The sequence below is a fragment of the Ptychodera flava genome, unplaced genomic scaffold (genome assembly GCF_041260155.1).
Source record: "Ptychodera flava strain L36383 unplaced genomic scaffold, AS_Pfla_20210202 Scaffold_155__1_contigs__length_80287_pilon, whole genome shotgun sequence".
NCBI classification, from domain to species: domain Eukaryota; kingdom Metazoa; phylum Hemichordata; class Enteropneusta; family Ptychoderidae; genus Ptychodera; species Ptychodera flava.
In genome coordinates, this window is record NW_027248337.1 from 51,519 (window position 1) to 71,150 (window position 19,632).

Below are 19,632 nucleotides of genomic sequence, written 5' to 3' on the forward strand. Positions count from 1 at the left end.
ACAGTGAACTTTTCTTTAACCCCTCCATTGAATCTGTGTCTGTATCAATCGAAGGCATTGCAAATAAAGTGTACGCTCAGAAGATGATACCAAGACAATTTTGGCGAGAGGTGCGACGGTATTTTGCTGAAGATAAAGATTGGTGTGAAATTGATATAGATGAGGCCGATTATTTGAAGAATAAATTCTGTCTGTTTTCATTGGTGTTTATCGATCTGCGTAGTTTTAAAGATATTGAGTTTCATGGAAATGGTTTAAAAGTAATGAACACAAAGGACGGAATTCAACTTGAGATCCTGAAGAAAGATACCGCGTGGGGTGGCGATGACGCTCACAATGATAATATATTTGCCCACATTTATGTTATCAGTGATGCCCTGGTCTCTATTGAAAATAGTAGATTAAAGTCTTTACAATTTTAAACCCGTCGTCCGTCCTATCGGCCATGTTTCTGCCAGCCATTCGCCCGTGTCTGGATTGTATAACTGCACACGCTTGATATCATTTGGCGCCATCATGATTTTACTACGCTTTTCACTACGGATTTCTCCAGCCTTTTTCCGTACAAACTGTACAAACTGTGCCGGCTCCGGCTTCTTCCCAGTTTCAAACAGATCTTTATAATCTTCAAAGTTCAAATGTTTTCTAACACAAACATCTTTCACCCCTTTATTTTTTTTCGTCTCCGAAGTTGGAGTTCGAAAAGCATACACTTTTGAGCGTATGCCGACAAATCAAGAATAGGTTCACCATTCAACTCATCTTTAAATTTACCTATCACCTTTTTATTAATCTTCGGAAAGTTGGGTCCACTCATCCCACTAGTATCATATATAGACTTCTCACCATTCTTTTCCACATCTTCCCGAACTATATCATTGAAAGTTACGTCCGGGGAGGGTATTGGTACACTGTAAACAAAACTGTCAGTATCCATGTAGGCTAATCGTATTCCAGGGAACTGGGCCCGAAAGTAATTGTAATGCGTCTCATACATAAGCAGCTTAGAAAGTTCCAGTACTGCGGCGCCGATGAAAACTGGTTTTACATATCTATGCTCATCCGTTTTCAGTTCCAGTAGGGCACTGTCGCAGGAATCGCCATCCTCTTCGGAAGTTATGAAAGTTATATGTTTCATCTTTGGATTATACTTCTGAATCTTTTTACGTCCACTATCCGTGCCGTTCCAGTCCGAAACAAATTTAAAGTCTCTGTACTTTCGAACATCTTCTATTGTCTTACCGAACATTGCATTATTCATCAGCTTATAGAAATTCTTTTCGAAATCTGTCCTCCCCTTTGCCCTCATTTTAGTGTTAAAGTCGATATATTCGCGAGACATGGAGCTTCATCGAAAGCAAGCACCCGATGAATATTTTTCAATCTCATTCCCATCCGAAGATAGAATTCCAGCAACTTGTAGTGTAAGACATAGGACTCTCTATCCATCACACTTGTAATCAGTCGACCGCCCTGCCTCGGAAATTCATAGTGATGCGGTGCTAATGGCAAATCGCTGTGTTCTTCATGTAATTCGGTGGGTATTCTAAGTCTACTTCTAGAAAACTTGGTGGAAAGGTGGAACCAGGTCCCCACGCTCCGCCCTCGGCTCCGGCTCCGCCCCCTTCTTCCCATTCTATCTTCATCCAATGAAGTCCGCCCGTAGGCATTGCCTGACTCATTGCCCAGCCGTAGAGATTGTTTGCATCGAGATATTTATTTCGGTCACCGGTTTCTCTGGATCGTAATTCCCGCCGGCGGAGCCAGCGTAAGCCGGATGATTTGTCTGTAAATAATGAATATTACACTGGCTGATGCCGCCTCGAATTCCCGTTGTACGAAAGTCATCTGCTCAGCATCTTGAATGAGTTTAAACTTATTACCCGTGTAAAGTAACATAGCATCCCATGTCAAGCCGGGGGCTGACATGTAATGGGCTGGATCTAACTTGTACGCTTCTAAACATGTGTCACGGAAATTTTCAAATATATTTGCAAGAAGTAGAACGTCAGTCTCACAATAGAATTCCATATAATCACGAATCGTCTTACATCCAACTTCGTCCCATACTCGCAAAGCATGTTCGTAATCGGACTCTGAAATCCCCTCTTCCGTCAATTCGCTATAAAATTCCCCCCTCTCCGGGAGCTCCTCCTCTCCCAGTCTGTCAACCGAGTCTAAATATTCGTAGGGGAAGAAACCTTTCGCCCTTTGAATGTCCGGGTACGTAAGTGGTACTGCCGTCCATCCGTGGTCCGGCACAGTCGTTGCCAACTTCGCCAATGACCCCATCATCAACTGAGCACTGTCCATAAACTTTATAGAAAAGAAACGTCTCTTTATCTCCCTCTTCCCTCCGGAAACAACAATTGAGGCGTGAAAAATAAATGTTTTCGAGAGACCCATAATTCCTCCATTGCTCGTCTTAGCTATGATTTTAGGCTCTGGTCCCACCCCTCTCTCCTTCGTCGATTTCATGTAATTCTTTCAAAATAAAAGAACCATCGTATCCCTTGAGGTTGTGAAAGTAGATAGGAATGGTTCTCGAGGCCGGCATCCTTCGCAATAGAAGGTCGCCTCCTCCTTCACTACTCGGTATCCTGCCGGCTCTCCACATGCAATACAGACTGGATCACATCCGTCGCGCCGGTAATTAGAAGGATCCCTCATCGGTATTATTTTCCAATAATACGATTTAGAATAATACTCGGCCCGTTCTTTCATATCCTTTAGAAATTCTGTAACACAGGAGAGACCTGTGAATGTTCTTTTACCATAAACAGTGGGTCGGCCTCGTTCCGAAGAGGTCCACCCCCGTTCACCATAACATACGAAAGACAAATTGGAATGTGTCGGCCGGTCCCCTTCTCAATAATTGCCTCAGTATCTGCATAGACGACGTAGGGACAGGGCACCTTTTTCCGATGTCCTTCGAATTGACACACTTCCTTAGGAAAAACCTGGCTGGGCAGTGTCTGTTCCACAGTATACCTGATGTTTTTCTAATTCTTCTGTTGACTTAAAACCTCTTTTACAAACCATACAAATACACTTCCGTCTGCGCTCATTCTTTCGATTAGTACGAGAATTACGAAGGCGATTTTCCGCAGTAATTGGTACGAAGTGAGAACGGCCGCCGTCTTCGCCAACTATCAGTAAGATATTTGCTATTTGATTCCTATCACCTTCGGAATGGGCTCCGCCTTCGGAACGGGCTTCACCTTCCCCTATCGGAACGGTTCCGTCAGGGGCTCCGCTACAGCTACTATAAACACAGTTATGTCGGACGGGGGAGCGGGATCATTTTCGTAGATCTGAAATACTTGAAGTTTGACGCTCGGATTTTGCTGCTCGAAGCGCCTGAATACAGTCAGATCGGCGGGCGTAGGAAAGGGAATACCTTCCCAACAGTAGTCAGCCATAAATGGGGCGTACGTATTCCATTTTCTCCTTACCTGACCACATTTCTTTTCACGAAACTCGGGGTCGGCCAACTTTAAACTTGCTACGATGGCGTATTGAAAACAGTTCTCAGCACTACCGTTAGGGCCCGAAGGTAGCACCAGATCGCTAACACAATGCTTATTTTTAGCCATCTGGGAAGTTGGACTCGTTCCGTTCCCCCTTCGGAACGCGGGCCAGCCCCGAGTAAAACTTCTACTAGAATTACTTCAAAATTAAGTATCTCCTCGAGAACGAGACCAGAACCCTCAACATTTTCAATTGTATCAAGCATAAGGTCGTAGCGATCTATTAATTGTTGCCCCACATCCGATCCCGATCCTCTTACATCTTTGTGTATGTATCTTTTAATTAACATACAATGTACGCGGTTGTGTATTACCAGTTTTCGGATCCGATAATTTGACTTCCATTTCGGTATAAACAGAGTACATCTTTCGTTCCGTTTCTTTGACCATACCTTCAATATCCACCAGCTCCCCGATATCCTTGACTCGCTTGACTTCAGGAAATTTTTTTTGTAAAACTGCTCCCTTGAATGCTGTATATAATTGACGGGACATAATAATCTTTATGATATATACTATCCTAAAAAATTTTAAAATGAAAAAATAATTATTCTATGATAGGTCATCAAAATCCACTATAATATTTTTGGCAGCATTTATTTGTTTATATATCTCGCCTAATCTTTCTAAGTCGACTAGTTCTTCCACATCTTGAATTTCTGGTTTATTAGGCGCAGCACAAAATATTAATCTCTCAACAGTGAAAGAAAGAGCACGCTTACTTAAGCGCGGTTTAAATGCTAAGAATTCTATCTTACTACCTTTTCGGATATTACGAGGTACAATAGCAGGATTTTCTCGGACGACAATGGACTCACTGTTTTAAAACCGCAGACAATTTCTTGAACCATATCAATACATGTAGCGAAATCGTGATTTCTCCCTCTCCCTCTCCCTCTTTTAAACTGAAATTTAAAATACGCAACTGGCTGAGGCCCCTCGCTCCCTCGCTTCTGATACACTTTAGATGGATTGTAAAATCTGGTAGTATTCTTGGAGTGAGCAGCCAGGCTTGCAGCATAACTTTTAGCAGTGCTTGCATCGAAACTTTCACCTAGGGTACGGAATATTATTAAATCAGTAAACTTTTGAAGACTCGGTTGCCAACGGACACACACCCCATCGCATGTAGCAGGATCTCTAGAACCATATTTAGGTCCGATGTTGAAAACTACTTCTAGCTCACTGTCTACGTATATGAAAGGATCTACATATTCACCAAATACTAATTTGCCTCCATCATCAATTTTGATGTTTTCTCCGGTTTCAAGTATTTTTATTGCATCTGAAATAGAAAGGATTGTCATTGTCTTATCGTATATATCTTAATAAAAAAAAAAATTTTTAAAAAATTTCTATGATATAGTATCCCCAAAATGTCATACATATTCATAAATGGACCAACTGGAAGTGGTAAGAGTTACGATGCAGTAAATTTGGATCCGTATCACGTACCAGAATTTGACATTAGTTTTTCCAGCAACATTGCCGACTTTTATAATGGGCGCACGTTTCGATTGCCGATTTTCAGAACCAGTTTATAGAACATACGCTTAGTTTACAATGTCAGGCTGGGAGGAGGAGGGAGGAAACCCCCCTCCCTCAGAACGCTACATTATTTGTGACTCTTCCATAATTCAACATCTGACTTTTCTCGAATCCGGGGCGTGGCAACGGAAGAAAAAAAGATTGTTTCTAGAGCATTTGACCATTTACCCAGTTTCATTATCATATTCAAAGATATGCCTTGGGATTATTGCAGGCGGAATGTGTTGACTCGAGCCAGGTCGTACGAAATAGCCGCCTTAGAAGAACTAGAAGAGATTCACAATAAGTTCAAACAGACTTTCTTAGAAATTTGCCACGACTACAGACTTCCATGTTTGGTAATTCGGAACGCTCTTACCCCCTCGTTCTCAAGAATATACTTAATCCAACAATTGATACTGAGACAGTCGGACCAGTAGAATATCCACGAGCTTTTGACTTTGGAATTGCATGGGGCAGCTCACGCGATAGCTGTGGCCAAGGATTTTTAATAGACGGTTTCAAGGAGGAGGAACTTGAAAAAGCGTACTTCCCACCTGGTCAAGAACAACTAGAACAACCTCGAGTCTCACTAAAGAACCTACACAAACTTCTTAACGCTTGTGAATCTGTGTGTGCTTATAATGCTTCGTTTGACCTACGAGCACTTGACATTATGAAACCCTACGGTTCTGTAACACCGGACTTTGAAGTTACTTGTCTATGGCTCATGTCAGTTGTGTACATTATACTTCAACCAGAACTTATAAATAAAGCTGAAAAAGGGGGACTCGAAAGAACGGACTGTGGTAACATGAGAAGTCGTTTTGAAGATCTTGCAAACTTAATATGTGCCTCCGGAGGAACTGAGGGGGTACCACCTCATCCACATACGGCCAGAAAAAGATGCAGTAAGTGAACATTACTTACGACAGTACATGATAAATACTTGGCCAGGTGGGGGGTGGAAGTGGGGTGGTAAACTGACACTTTCGGCTTTCAAGAAATTAAGACTTTTTCCATGGTACTTATTGAATAACTTTCGTAAATACTTACGTTAGTACTTACGTAGTACTTGACAAGTACCATGGACAGGAACTTACGAAGTACTTACGTAGTACTTGACAAGTACCAGCACAGGAACTTACGAAGTACTTACGTAGTACTAATAACATTTTCCTCCGGCTCCCAACTATTGAAACTTTCTGGATAACCTTTCCATTTTATCAGATAATATTTCTTTCCCCTAATTTTTTTCGTCTTCAAAATTCGTTCTACTCTGTACAGCTCGTCAGCACCACGTTCTGAAGGTGCGCTCTGAAGTTCATCGGAGTAGAAAGTGCCAAGTATTTCCTCTCCATTCAGATCTTTTATTTTGTAAACTGGTGGTGTTCCCAAGCCAGCTGCGTACACAACTTTTGAAACTACGAAAATCTCCTCTGTCCAATTTGGTAAATATCCTTTCTTGAAAGTGGTCTTGTATTTTGTAATTCGAACCCGTTCTCCCGGCTTGAATTCAGGGTCAACTCCCCGGCTGCCAACTCAGGACCGAATAGTGTATAAAATGCTGCCAATCGTTCTCCTCTGTTACGTCCCTGGGTTTCATTTTGATACTTCCGTGAACGGTGTTATTGTAATTCTCGAGAAGTTGTGGTAGAATGGGGAGCCAGGAACGTGTCTGTTTATATGTAAAGTATTTCCACATCATCGTCTTAAGAGTCCGATTAAAACGTTCAACGACGCTAGCTTTTTTATCACTGTAGGTGTGAAACCAGTGAATTCCCACCTCCTCCAACCACCCCTGCATTTTTCGATTAGTAAATTCCCGTCCCTCATCTGTCTGAAGTTTGTCGGGCCTTCTCCCAGATTTCTTAATCACGTCTTGTAGCGCCTGTAACGTATCATCAGCCGTTTTGACTGTATCGGCCTAGCCCATGCGTATTTACTGAGCACATCGATTACTGTTAGCATGTATCGAATGTTACGGTTCTCTTTTGCGAACGGGGGAGGGAATTCCACGAGATCCGCTTGCCATTGAGAGTCTATCGATGTTACAAAAACGCGCCGGCCCCTTCGGAACGCGCCACGAGTACGAGGTACCGGTTTATGTAGATTATAAGTTAGCTGAGTTTTTAACCAGTCCTGTACCTCTTTCTTAGTAACGTGGAGTCCGCTGGCCCGTGCTGCGTCATACAATTTTTGTACACCTCCAAAACCAGTTTTCGGGTTGTAATATAATTCTCTAAGAGTTCCTTCGGTGTTGTCACCTTCGGCTTCAGCTTCCATAATTGTTATATTATACGAATAATTTTATGTCGTACGGAGGGCATCTATATAGTACCAAAATCGGCGGCCACCGGACCCTCTATAAATCTCATACTATACGGATGCCGTAAACGAAATACTAGTTTACTGAATGGTCTACTTTTCAATTGCTTGATTAGGTCCACGGCTTCCCGTTCTGACACCTCCATTCCATATTCTTTTATAATAGTTTTGTTGTCTATCTTGTTCGGTGTGTAAAATAGTACTAACATTTGTATGTTTTCCCTGAATGGTTTACTAATACTAGTATATTGTTGAGTAAGAACCCAGACAGATAATCCGTCGTGCCTTGCGCTGAAACCAAGTTGGACTAAAACGTTACTGCGCTTCTTCATATCTTTGGACGAGGCGCAGTCGTCGAGGATTATTAAAGTGTTCGTTCCAGCCCATTCTTTATGTACGTAGGTTAATGTATCATCCACTGCATCGAGTCCGACTGGAAATATAAACACATTATCATCGGTGAAAATGAATCTTCTATTATACGCTTTATTATTCATGAATGTTGGGCAAATGAATATCACATATTCGAATTTCCTTAAGTACGGACCGGTGAGGAGGTCCAACATAAATTCTGTTTTGCCAGAATATGTCGGTCCAGTTATAATCATGTTGAATGGTGGGGTTACGTATATTGACATTTCCTCTGGATCTATATAGTTAGTGACTTTATTCCAGTACCTACAATAGTAATGAATATTGCTAAAGATAACAAACCAATTTTACCATATTCGTGAATAGGGTCTACGCTGGTCGTAGATGCTGCCCGTTCCGGGGAGGGGAGGGGAGGGGACCGAATCCGAGTCGTGTCATTGTGAGATGGTGGTGATCCTCCGGGCTCGTCCTGCCACTTCACAGGATCCGCCTCCCCCTCCATCTCGTGTACAGCACTTTCTCGAACTTCCGTGTTTATATCACCGTTCACCCCGAAGACCATAGATTCTGTTGCGTATTGCAATTCATTATTATAACCTGAGATCGCCGGGCCCGAAAGGATGACCATCTCAGACGGTAAGAGAAGTAAATTTGGTGAGACTGCCATATCAAGTTTGACACCAGTATTCATTATTGTGTCTTGATATCGCCTATAACTAATTACTTTGTCGGTATTGCGAATTTCATCTTCGAGGAGAACGCCGAATTCTTTTCGGACTTGCTGTGCACTGCCAGTATCACCCACTATGGTACTACGAATATTTGCTTGTGCGCCAAGTATGCAATAAACGTAGGCTTCAAGGCTTTCATTGAGGCGAGCGAGACCGGCCTTTGTTAGTCCCGAGTCTCCTGTCAGAGGAATGAAACTATTGTATTGTCCCTCCGATCCATCATTTCGGAAGAAATAGTAGTGTGGTCTGTCTTTGTCGGGCAGTACATGTTTTTTCTTTCCAAAAATTGTATGTGTATAGAAAACGCCTCCGTCGGAGGAGAGGAAAAAGTCCCGACCGTTGTATATCGCTTTTGGCTGTCTAACGGGCCCACGATTAGTGTAATATTCATATCCATAACCAAGACCCTTATTTTGACCTTTTCGATAACGAAAGTCGGACTTCGTTGGACTTATATTTCCAAATTCTGTACATAGAAGTTCATATTGGACGAGATTGTATGGATTGTCGCCCGCTTTGAAGGTGGGGAGGGGGTCGTCTGGAAGTGCAACCTGCATTTCGTGAAGGATACGACGTATTGTAAAGTATACATGGAAACGGCAGAATGATCGTATTTGCGGAGGAAATTTCTTATCGAAGAGATGGGCGAATGATATACCACAACCAGTAGTGCTACACCATACGGCGAAATTTAATTGCTGGTCCCAGTATTTCATGTTTGGACCGCTCAGCCAGACATTACTTTCTTTTGCTGTTCTATGAGTGATTACGTTATCTTTAAATATATCCCGTGGATGAAAAGTAAATTTATCTGTCGGCGTTACATATATTTCTAAGTCCATGAGAATAGGTTTTATTCCTCCATTCGGTTTGGAAGGGGGGGTATCAGCATGCTGTACTGTCGGTACGCTCGTCTTATTCAATTGAAAAGCAACTGGGAATAAGTCTGTACTCATTATTCGTGTTTCTATATACATATAGATTTAAATGGAGGAGAATTTTCCCGGAATCCCTGTCGGAATCCCTGTCGGTACGGTTCTGTTAGGGGTACTAACATTCCAGACTATGTTAATACTTTATTTCGGATTCAGGTTTAAACGAATTTTTTATTTTTACTAAGAATAGATAACATACTGCAAACAATGGAGAATTTAATAAAGTCATCGGCAGCGGCAAATATGGCAGCGCCCTACCGGAACGGTTCCCCTATCGGAACGGAAGGGGCTTCGGCGCCTTCGGACAATAATCAATCCATAATAGAGACAAAACGTGAAAAAATACTCTGTGTCATCGCAAGTGGTCAAAGTAAGTTATTTTTTGGTAAGGAGTTTACAGTTAGAGAAGTGGAAACGTGGAACGATAAATTCATAACACGAGCCTTTAAAGTCTATGAAGCGAAATACAGTTCTCTTATAAGTGATACCATCACTCAAAGTTTCATAGATCTAGGAGCCCGTGCAATAAGTCAGGTAGTTCCAATCGATGATCGAGATAACTATGCCACTGATCTTAAAAAGGATTTTATTCTAAACAGTGAAATAAAACGATTATCAGGACGGATAGCGTACACGTGGGGGCCCCTGATTGCTCTAATTTCCACCGGTTTAATTACGGGTAAACATTTAAATTTTAAAAAAATCGGGCTTAATATAGTACCTGAAATAAATGGATTCAACTTCGCCGACTCAGCAAACGGCTCCGCCAGGGACTCCGTCAGAAGCCCCGCCGACGGAGCCCACACCGCAAACGACTCCGTCAGGGACGACCTTCCCTACGCCACAGCGCAACATAGAGAAAGTGACGTTACCGCCGAAGCATCCAGGGAGAGTTGCTGCGGGCAAGAAATTAGCGGAATGGAACAGGAAAAACAAGGAGAAGAAACTAAAAGCAATGATTCATGATAGCGATGCGGTAGCGACAAACTGTATAAGCCTACCGCCTACAATGAAAGAACAGTGTGATAATAAATCACGCGATAGCTCACGCTGGTATAATAAATGTTATCTTGTTTTAGGAATTGTGGGAGTTTCATTGACTGCATTAGGACTATATTGGGGGCGTGCTCGACATACCCCCTGTCCCCTCGGAAAGATCCTCCCAGAAAGCGAAAAAAAACAGAGCACGTAGCAGCTCCCTCCGGAACAGTTCCGACAGGGGAGGGGGAGGGGGAGGGGGAGGGAGAGGGGGAGGGAGAGGGGAACCCAGCTCCTCTACATTGTATGAGATGGATTAACTCCCCATATTTTTATTTTATTTTTTATTTTATATACTAGTCAGCAATCATGGATATTAAAACAGTTGTAAACACAATGTACGATGGTATTGTAATCGCAGGACTTGCGATGGGATATCTTATGATCTCCAGCAAATTTCTGAAAATAGAGGTTGGCGATCCAAGTCGACCAAATTTAACTCGCTTGGCAAAATTAGGCGGTGCGACTGCTGCCGCGGTTGCGACCAAAGATCTCCTTGAACAGAAAAATATTATTCCTGCAGAACCTTATACTTCGTAATAATAATATTCATCGAACATTTATACTTAGTAATATATACATACAACGTACAACGATGATCATTTGGATTGAAAGCAAAACAGGTGAACCTGTTACTGTTAATTTTTACCCTTGCATTGACACGACGCAGTTTACGAAGATAAGACTGCTAGAGTGCGGACTATATAATTCATGGCATAACATAACATCGACAAATAATGTAATAAAATATCAAGAAGGTGACCAACCGAAGAAGACTAAATCAATACGTCCAGGTAACTACAATATCGATACGTTAAACAAAGCAATCGGGTTGAAGCAAAAAATTAATTTTGAAAAAACATCTGCCGACAAACCACGTTCTTCTAACTTTGGCTAAAGATGTTAAAGTTTATTTCAATGCTACAGGTAGCTTTGCCAACGTAGTTGGTTTTTCAGATAAACCTGAGGACAACCCAGTTATAAAAAGTACTATGAGTCCGAAGAAAGTGGATTTCTTAACAGTCACTAAATATATAGTTCATTCAGATGTAGTCGATGTTACTGGAATTATGTTTCATTTGGTTCGGGTGCCTCCGGAGGATACATACAGGGGAAAGTATCGAACTGTTTACAAATACTTCCCATCCGGGATACGAGAGAAATAAGTGAAAAGGTTACTTACGATTTTAAAAAACGGAGCAATTTCTATGCCATTGAGAAAAGGGGGAGATTACATGAATTCAATGCGTATCTGGATAAACAGATCAGGATGGGAACATGATCGATTTCAATAACTGGCCAATTAGCTTTTGTATTGAATTATTGTAGTCCCGAAGCGGGGCGGTGTAACCCTATCGGAAGATAAACCATCCCACGACCAATCCTCCAGCAATATAGATCATCTCATATTTCTTTTGCTCAGGACTGGGCTGATAATAATCTGAGAATTGAACTGCTCCTTCGGAACGGCTTTGCACCGCTTCTGCTTCTTCCAGGATTTCTGCATCTGTATCTCTTAATTCTGCCGCAGCATGCACGTCCTTTGCCTGATTTTCTCTTTCCCAGTCAGCCTGTAGTAATCTTTTTTCTGACCAGACGTTGCGATCATGTTCAAATTTTTCTAATGCTTTATCATGTCGGACCTTTTCTTCAATAAGAGCGTCACCATTCCCAGAAAGCTTTTGTCCGATAATATTTCCTCCTGTGAATGCCGTTGCATTTAATACAGCACCGAGAACTGTCATTCCTATAGCTGAAGCCATGACTGTGTATATTACAAGGTATTATTTTAATTTTCACTGTATATAGGTCCCTACGGAGTATGTCTGATCCAAGTGGCTTCGGTCTAGGTACAATTCGTATGCAAAATCTTGAGCTTGAAGATCTGAGTGATGTTAAAGTTAACAATAATACTAAGATGGCTGCTAATCATAATAAGGATTACGTCCTTCGTTATAAAGACCGGCGAAAATATTTCGTTTTAGCCAATGCCGCGGTGCAATCCCACGAGCATGCTGTAGAATTTTCCGAACTTAAAGACATTGATGAAACTGTAATTGACGCCACAAAGGCTTCGAATGATCCTACTCCTTTTGCTCTGACATGGGATGGGGATAGTCAGAAATTCATGCCTTATAATGTGCCGCGTAACATCTTAGATATATTGGATAGTGAAATTGCAGGAGGTGTTGCTGAACCACCAGGAACTCCGAATGTGATTTATTTTGATAGCAATGTAAACAATATAAATTGTTAGATTTTCGTAGTTGGCTTACTCCTACAAATCCATACATTGCACTTCTTGGTATACCGATTCACCTTAAAATTAGTCCTCTTAATACAATAATGAAGGCAGATAATACACTAAGAAGGTGGATAAACGAGGGGGAGAATTATTGCTCGTATACAGCTAGCGGAGTTCCAGTTAGATTATTTTGGGACACAACTTTAAAGAAACTGGGCTTAAAAGTGTCGGTGGACGAGGCAGCTGTTCTCACTTTACAGACAGTAAATCAACAGATGACTGATAATATGAAAATACTTCAACATGGTACAGTTCTCATTAGATGTGTAAAGTTAGCTACTGGAGATGAATTTGACGATTTGGTTGGATATTATGCTATGAAAACAGATAACAGAACAACTTGTGATATTATCATAAGTATTGATAAAGATCGGGGAGGGGAAATGAGTATTGAATGTTTTGTTGGTGGGAATAGAATAGAGAACGACTTAGGAACTACATTTGTACGTAGAGATAAAAGAGTGAACACTTTAGATATCAGTACCATTCATCTGAAACGTCTCATATTATTTGAAGTAATGGTCTTCCGACATATTTTAAGTTCAGAGGAAATTACTAAAATTTTATCTATCAGGTGAACAAGTTCGCCCCGATAGGAACTCTCGTGTTCAACATCAGCTAGACTCCGCGACCGGCCGGACTGACAACGGGGGTCCTTTATATAGGCTAGTTTGATGGTGATGACTCACACGGAATTTCCCGTACACCTTCGGAACGTGTATAAACATGCTCAGCAGGGAAATTCCCTGCTTAGTTCAGGACAATGCACTGTTGCGCGTGCGTGAGTTCGTATATAGGTCAGGGTTATACTTTAGTTACATGGATGGTTAATTTTTCCTTCGCTTCATGTAGATAAATGAATAAAATGGGTGTAAAATTCTTACTTAATCCCAGTTGTCCACGTTTACTTTACTACTTACAGAGGCACCACCTAGTACCCATACTTTCAAAGTAACAGAGCTTTCCAATTATGAAAAACGGGGCAGATTTTCTAGCATCTAAAACTTGTGCAAACACTGATAATATTAATGACCACTTCATATATTAATATGCCGGTATATAATCACCAACCACTGAGAAATTAAATAATAATAAGCTTAAAGATCGATTAATTGAATAACATTCATGGGCCGCCGGTTGACCAAAATGACGCACTTCATTGAGACAAGGAAGAAAGTTCAATGTTACAAGCATTTATGACCCATGCTTTACTGTGTTATGCGATGGATCTTTTGAAAATGCGTATCAAAATATAAATGTTAATTGTCAAAAAAAGCTAAAAAGGAATTTTTTGTTTGCCTTTGTCTCTCATGAAATCATCATTTCTATCCCCTTAAATCATTCATCGGGAAACAGAAGTGCTTCTTGAAAATTGGCAAGCTCGGCATTACATAATTTGTGCTTACTAATATTTTTTGAACCGAATTCGTAAATTTACTAACCAATTTTGAAAGGCCAGAGAGAGCACAGACAATATTCCATTGTCGTACTGATAAATAAAGTGAATTTAAATCCCAGTGGAAATGTCCTAAACATCTAAACAGTGAAATGAAATCTGTGTCAAAATGATTGATTTTACAGTACAAAACATTCCTTTGTAATTTCACAGAACACAGGAACAACTTGAATATTAGAGCAACTCATCGTCGTTCTTTGGTGACCATAGATTATAGATTATAGATGGCAAAGTTTCACCTCGGCAATCCGTCAAATATTTCTCTGTTCATTCCTTTTTCACCAGGTTTTTAACAGCCATGTGTAATGGTGGTGCTGGTTTGACCGGTTTTATTTTAGCCACAGAAACTGTTGGTCCAGCATATCGAGCCTTGGCTGGTACCCTAGTCCAAGCATATTTTGCAATTGGCATTGTGGTAAGTATATACTTTTGTAAATATCACAATAGGGATGGGACCCTGAATTGTTGGTACAGGGTTTTCTCTTGACTGCACGGTTGTGCAAATTGCGCATTTCGAGCCATTGCCTGGCCTGTAAAACTTACTGATGGCACAAAAATTCTGCATGAAACACTTAGCAAAAATGATGACGACCCAAGTGGGCTGTTATTAAAGATTTTTTAATTCGCATTCCGTGGCAAATAAACATGCTTTTTAAAGCATTTGAATATTTTTATGTCATTGTACCAACTTCATAGATAGCAAACCACAGTCAAGCAATACAATAAAGAAATACTGTGCATGTGATAGGCACAAAGCATTCCTGGAATAGCAAATTATGCAAAGCATTATAGAAAAGTGGAAGAGACTTGCAAAGCATTATAGAAATATTGCAGAGACTTTGTATGTCACAGAAAAAAGCTGTATAGGCTTTTATGCGTCACACTAGAATAGCTGCATATCTGCTGTGTCTAGTCTAGCTGTCAATGGGGAGGGGGCTGAGCTATTGCTATGTACAGCTGTCTACTGTGTGCCAGGGATATTATGATCTATCTGCTTGGTCTGTTACCTTCAGAGAGGGGCGTAGCTACAGCTGTTGCATAGCTGTTTATCTGCTGGCAGGGCTAGCAGTCTATAGAGAGGGGCTTATAGGTACGGCTATTGTTGGCCAAGTTTTCTGATTGCCAAATAATTCACTCCAGTCAGTGAATTTTCCATTTCACTAGTTGAACAGAACAGTGAACAGTGAATGGTGTGGTGAATGACTTAAACTTTTGCTCAAACTTCCTCAATGGAATTTTCAACCATTCCCTTAACAAATCAACAATTATATCGGGCATTTTGTACTAGAGAAGCAAATCAGCTAACAATTACCGATATTTGAAATTCAAAATGGTCGCCGCTCCTTAGTTAACTCTATGGGGAAAAATAAAATTTTTGATTTTCAAAAAACTAAGATGATGAAAATTTCTTACTTCAAGAGCTTTAAAATGAGCCCCCACAAATGGTAAATCAGAAAACAATGGTAAAAATTTGAGGGCCCAAATAGCTGTGCCCGAGACGCGTTCTGCCTTGGTGTACTTGTATGATACATGTAAATAATGTATGCAGGGCCAAGAGGACTAATGAGGTATGTAGTGTAAGAATAACCAAATCCAGAAAGTCATTCTTGATGACATTGTATTTCCTTTACATTTCAGATATATGGTGGTATTGCATACCTTTTACAGGATTGGAGGTACCTCATTGCTGTCACGTCACTGCCCGGGATATTATTTACAATGGCCTATTGGTGAGTCAAATGCTTTTATAAAGACCCATTACCCTGTAACTTTAGACAAATTTCTCTGGTTTGTGTTGCATGTTTCAGTTACAGTGTCTTGATAAAATACCAGCACCAACGGAGCTCTTGTAACCGTTTAGCAGTGAACGTGCAGACGCAGCTGCAGAATGCTCTGCGTAAAGGGTCAGGTAAGGACGCCTGGAAACGGTATATGTTATTGAACGCATGGAAAATTGTACTTTTCTCAATAGTACTAGTAGATGAATAATGGTGTTGAAATATATTGATTTTGTGATAATAATTATTGTGGCTGTCACATGTCGTTGCTGGCATATAGAGCATTTACAAATGTTGGGCTTGACTACTCATTGACCTTTAACCCTTGACCCTTCAACCCTAGGATAATCCCAGAATCCCCTAGGTGGTTGATAACCCGTGGCAGAGTTCATGAAGCTGAGGATATCCTGCACTATATTGCAAATAAAAATGGTATGAGAGTCACAAAAGACATGCTGCAGTTAGAGTCTTCAGATAAGTCTTCAAACTCTTCGAAATCTTCTCCCATGGCTGGAAAAACTTATTGCTTCCTGGACTTATTCCGGCATTGGGAATTACGGAAGAGGATGTTGATTTTAACTTATACATGGTATGTACATTGGATTTTATTGTAGACCTTTGTCTGTAACTAACTTATGGAATGTTATTGTGCAGTAAATTTCTGTACCGGTGGATGTTTGTCTTCTAAGATGGAAAACTAAATATATATCAATGCAGACATATAGCAAGGTATACTAGTTCAAGTCACATTCAAACAGCTGTGTTTGTATCTTTTGATAGGTTTACATGTAGTATGGTGTACTATGGATTAACTATGAATGCCAGTAGTCTTGGAGGAGATAGATATCTGAATTTTATACTCTCTGGTATTGTGGAATTACCTGCATATCTTGTATGCATGATGTTTATTAACAGGTAAGTAGCAATCAATTTCCTTTCAAATACATATCCTTATATGCTTTCAGCAAGACTTCTTTCTTTGCTTAGCCAAACGTGAAATCAATGTAGGTTGGGGAACTTCCATCCAGGAAACACATCAAATCCAAATGTATGTCCTTAAATGCTTTCAGCAAGAGTTCTTTATTGGGTTGGCCAACCTGAAATCATAAAAATAACATTGGGGGCCTTCCATTGAGGAAACACCTCAAACTTTGAAGGGGTTTAGAATTAGAGTTTATAGTTGTAAGGCTGGTGTTAAGGTAGTATAGCGTCTCGAAATGAAAGACTTAAACTTTTGCTTAAACTTTAAACTTTCGGGGGTCACCGTGCAAACTTTGGAACTTGCGAAACAAATCGCCAAACATTTTGCGATTTTTGAAATTCAAAATAGCCACCATTCCTGTGTTAACTCTATGGGGGAAAAATTAAATTTTGGATTTTCGATAAACTAAGACAGTGAAAGGTTTTCTTTCTCTGAGAGCTTTAAAATGAGCCGCCACAAGTGGTAGATCAGAAAGAATTGTGGGAATTTGAGAGTCCAGCTAGCTTACCCGAGGTGCGTTCTAGCTTAATCAAATGCCCATATGTAGTTTATTTTAGTTAAACAAGGAGGGGGAAGTGGTCTCTATATGAAGTCTTTGCATGATTTCCTCCTAATATGATGAATGTTATATTTGTCAATTTTCGCACATGATGACAGTGACTCTGTTTATTGTCCTTCAGATCTGGAAGACAGAAAACTTTATTTTGGTCCATGATGGTGGGAGGCATTGCATGTCTGTCATTAATCATTATTCCATCAAACACAAGTACGTATTTCTATTTTACATCAGTTTTGGAGGCCCTGATTAGAATTAGATGAGGTTTTAAATGATGTAGTCCTAAAAATTTTTATGAGATTTAGTGAACAATAATGAGTAAATACAGTGTTACATGTAAAAAAGACAATTGAAACACATGTCTTTTATAGCAATATGCATACATTATGTGAACAGTGACTAATAATGTACATGTAGCTATTTCTGGACACTCAAAATATTCTGTTTGTAGACTTTATTGATAACTTTTTATTGGAAACAATAAACTTTTATGCTTGCCATCTCACAATTGTTTTTCATCCAGTTGTTGACATTTAATGTTCTCATTCACAGGTCACATTGATTCCATTAAAACTTCCTTGGCATTGCTTGGTAAGATGGGCATTGCCGCGGCTTTTAACATCATTTACATTTACACTGCAGAACTCTTGCCAACTGTACTGAGGTAAGAAATCTAGCTTTTCAGAAAGAATATGTTCTAATTGTTGCTGTATAGAATTTTCAGTTCATCTGTGCTATCCCTGTACAATTTTGTTTGTGGAAAGAATAATTTTGAATATTATTTTATTCAGGAACACTGGTATTGGAGTCTGTGCCATGGCAGCTCGTATTGGTGGAATACTTGCACCAGCAGTTGTACCATTGGTAAGTACATGTACAACCAAACCATTTAACTACAGTCAAACCTGTCTTAGTCGTCACCTCTTTATAATGGTCACCTTGCTGTGGTCCTGTGGCATTTTACATGTTAAAGGCCTTCTACAGAATAGACATCTCTCTTAGGCTGCAATTGCAAATACCTCTGGAGTGGGTAGGGGAGAGTTCTGGGGGGAGGGGAGCTTGAAAAATTTGCAACATGCCAGGGGGGTATTTAAAAAAATTGACGTCGCATAGTGGCGACATGAAAACTTATTGCATATAAAATTTTCTTTATATACCTTCTGGCACTTTCATTTCCTGCCATTTCAGTTTTTGGAGGGCAAGTTTTAGGGTATTATTTATTGATGATCCGAGCAGCCAACTTTCGGTAAAAGATTTAGGTTGTCATGATTTTTACTTACCCAACTTCTCTGTTTTTCACTGTTATTGTTCAAAACTCTCCTCTATAACGACTAAAAGTTTCAACTTAACCTTCTTGATAACATATTCCCATTGACAATACATTGGGTCTAGGTCATTGTTCCACGTTCACGTCACCGTATGTAAATTTTTAATTTTTGCGGATATTGACAGAATACAAACAATTTAGAATAGCGCGTAGTGTCACCAATAACAACTTGAAGCTTCAGGTCAAACAACTTTTAAATAACAGTTTGGGAGGATAATCTATGTGTCCAGATCCTTGTGAAATTGACTCCAGCTGGAAAAATGTATGACCACCGTCCTTCAATACAGAACCTTGACCCTTCAAAAGTGTTCGAAACAGTGACTCTCCCTTAGTGTCATAGTCAGTATCAGGAATATCTTAACTGACATATAATTTCTCAATTGACCTTTGAACTTTCATGGAATACTTTTTAACCTCTACAAATAGTCACTTTGGTGAAATTCCAACATCATATTTGTTATTCACATCTGCTCTTTCAAACACCCTATTTTCATCAAGTACATTTATATCAATAATCAAACATCAATAAATATAAAGATTAAAAAATTATTCATAAATTTCTGCATAGACTGCAATGTATAGTCAATCAATATTTCGGTGAAATTTCAAAATCAAATTTCTTGCACACACATGCACTTGTAACAACCTAGTCTAACACATACATTAATATCAATTATCAAACGTCTATACGTACATAAATTTATTTATCTTTGTTTTGTAAAAAAAATATTCATAGTTTCCTGATAGGCTACAAGGTATAGTGAATC

General features: G+C 40.0%; 1 protein-coding gene across 1 annotated transcript in view; it reads left to right on the forward strand.

Annotated features, from left to right (window-relative positions):
* Positions 1-19,632, forward strand: part of LOC139126899 (solute carrier family 22 member 15-like) — a 32,720-nt gene that overhangs the window by 10,952 nt on the left and 2,136 nt on the right. Inside the window, exons 4-10 of the mRNA XM_070692823.1 lie at positions 14,508-14,637; positions 15,861-15,952; positions 16,344-16,589; positions 16,781-16,915; positions 17,663-17,748; positions 18,091-18,202; positions 18,330-18,402. Of these exons, the coding sequence (XP_070548924.1) occupies positions 14,508-14,637; positions 15,861-15,952; positions 16,344-16,589; positions 16,781-16,915; positions 17,663-17,748; positions 18,091-18,202; positions 18,330-18,402 (874 nt within the window). The remainder of the gene's footprint in view (positions 1-14,507; positions 14,638-15,860; positions 15,953-16,343; positions 16,590-16,780; positions 16,916-17,662; positions 17,749-18,090; positions 18,203-18,329; positions 18,403-19,632) is intronic.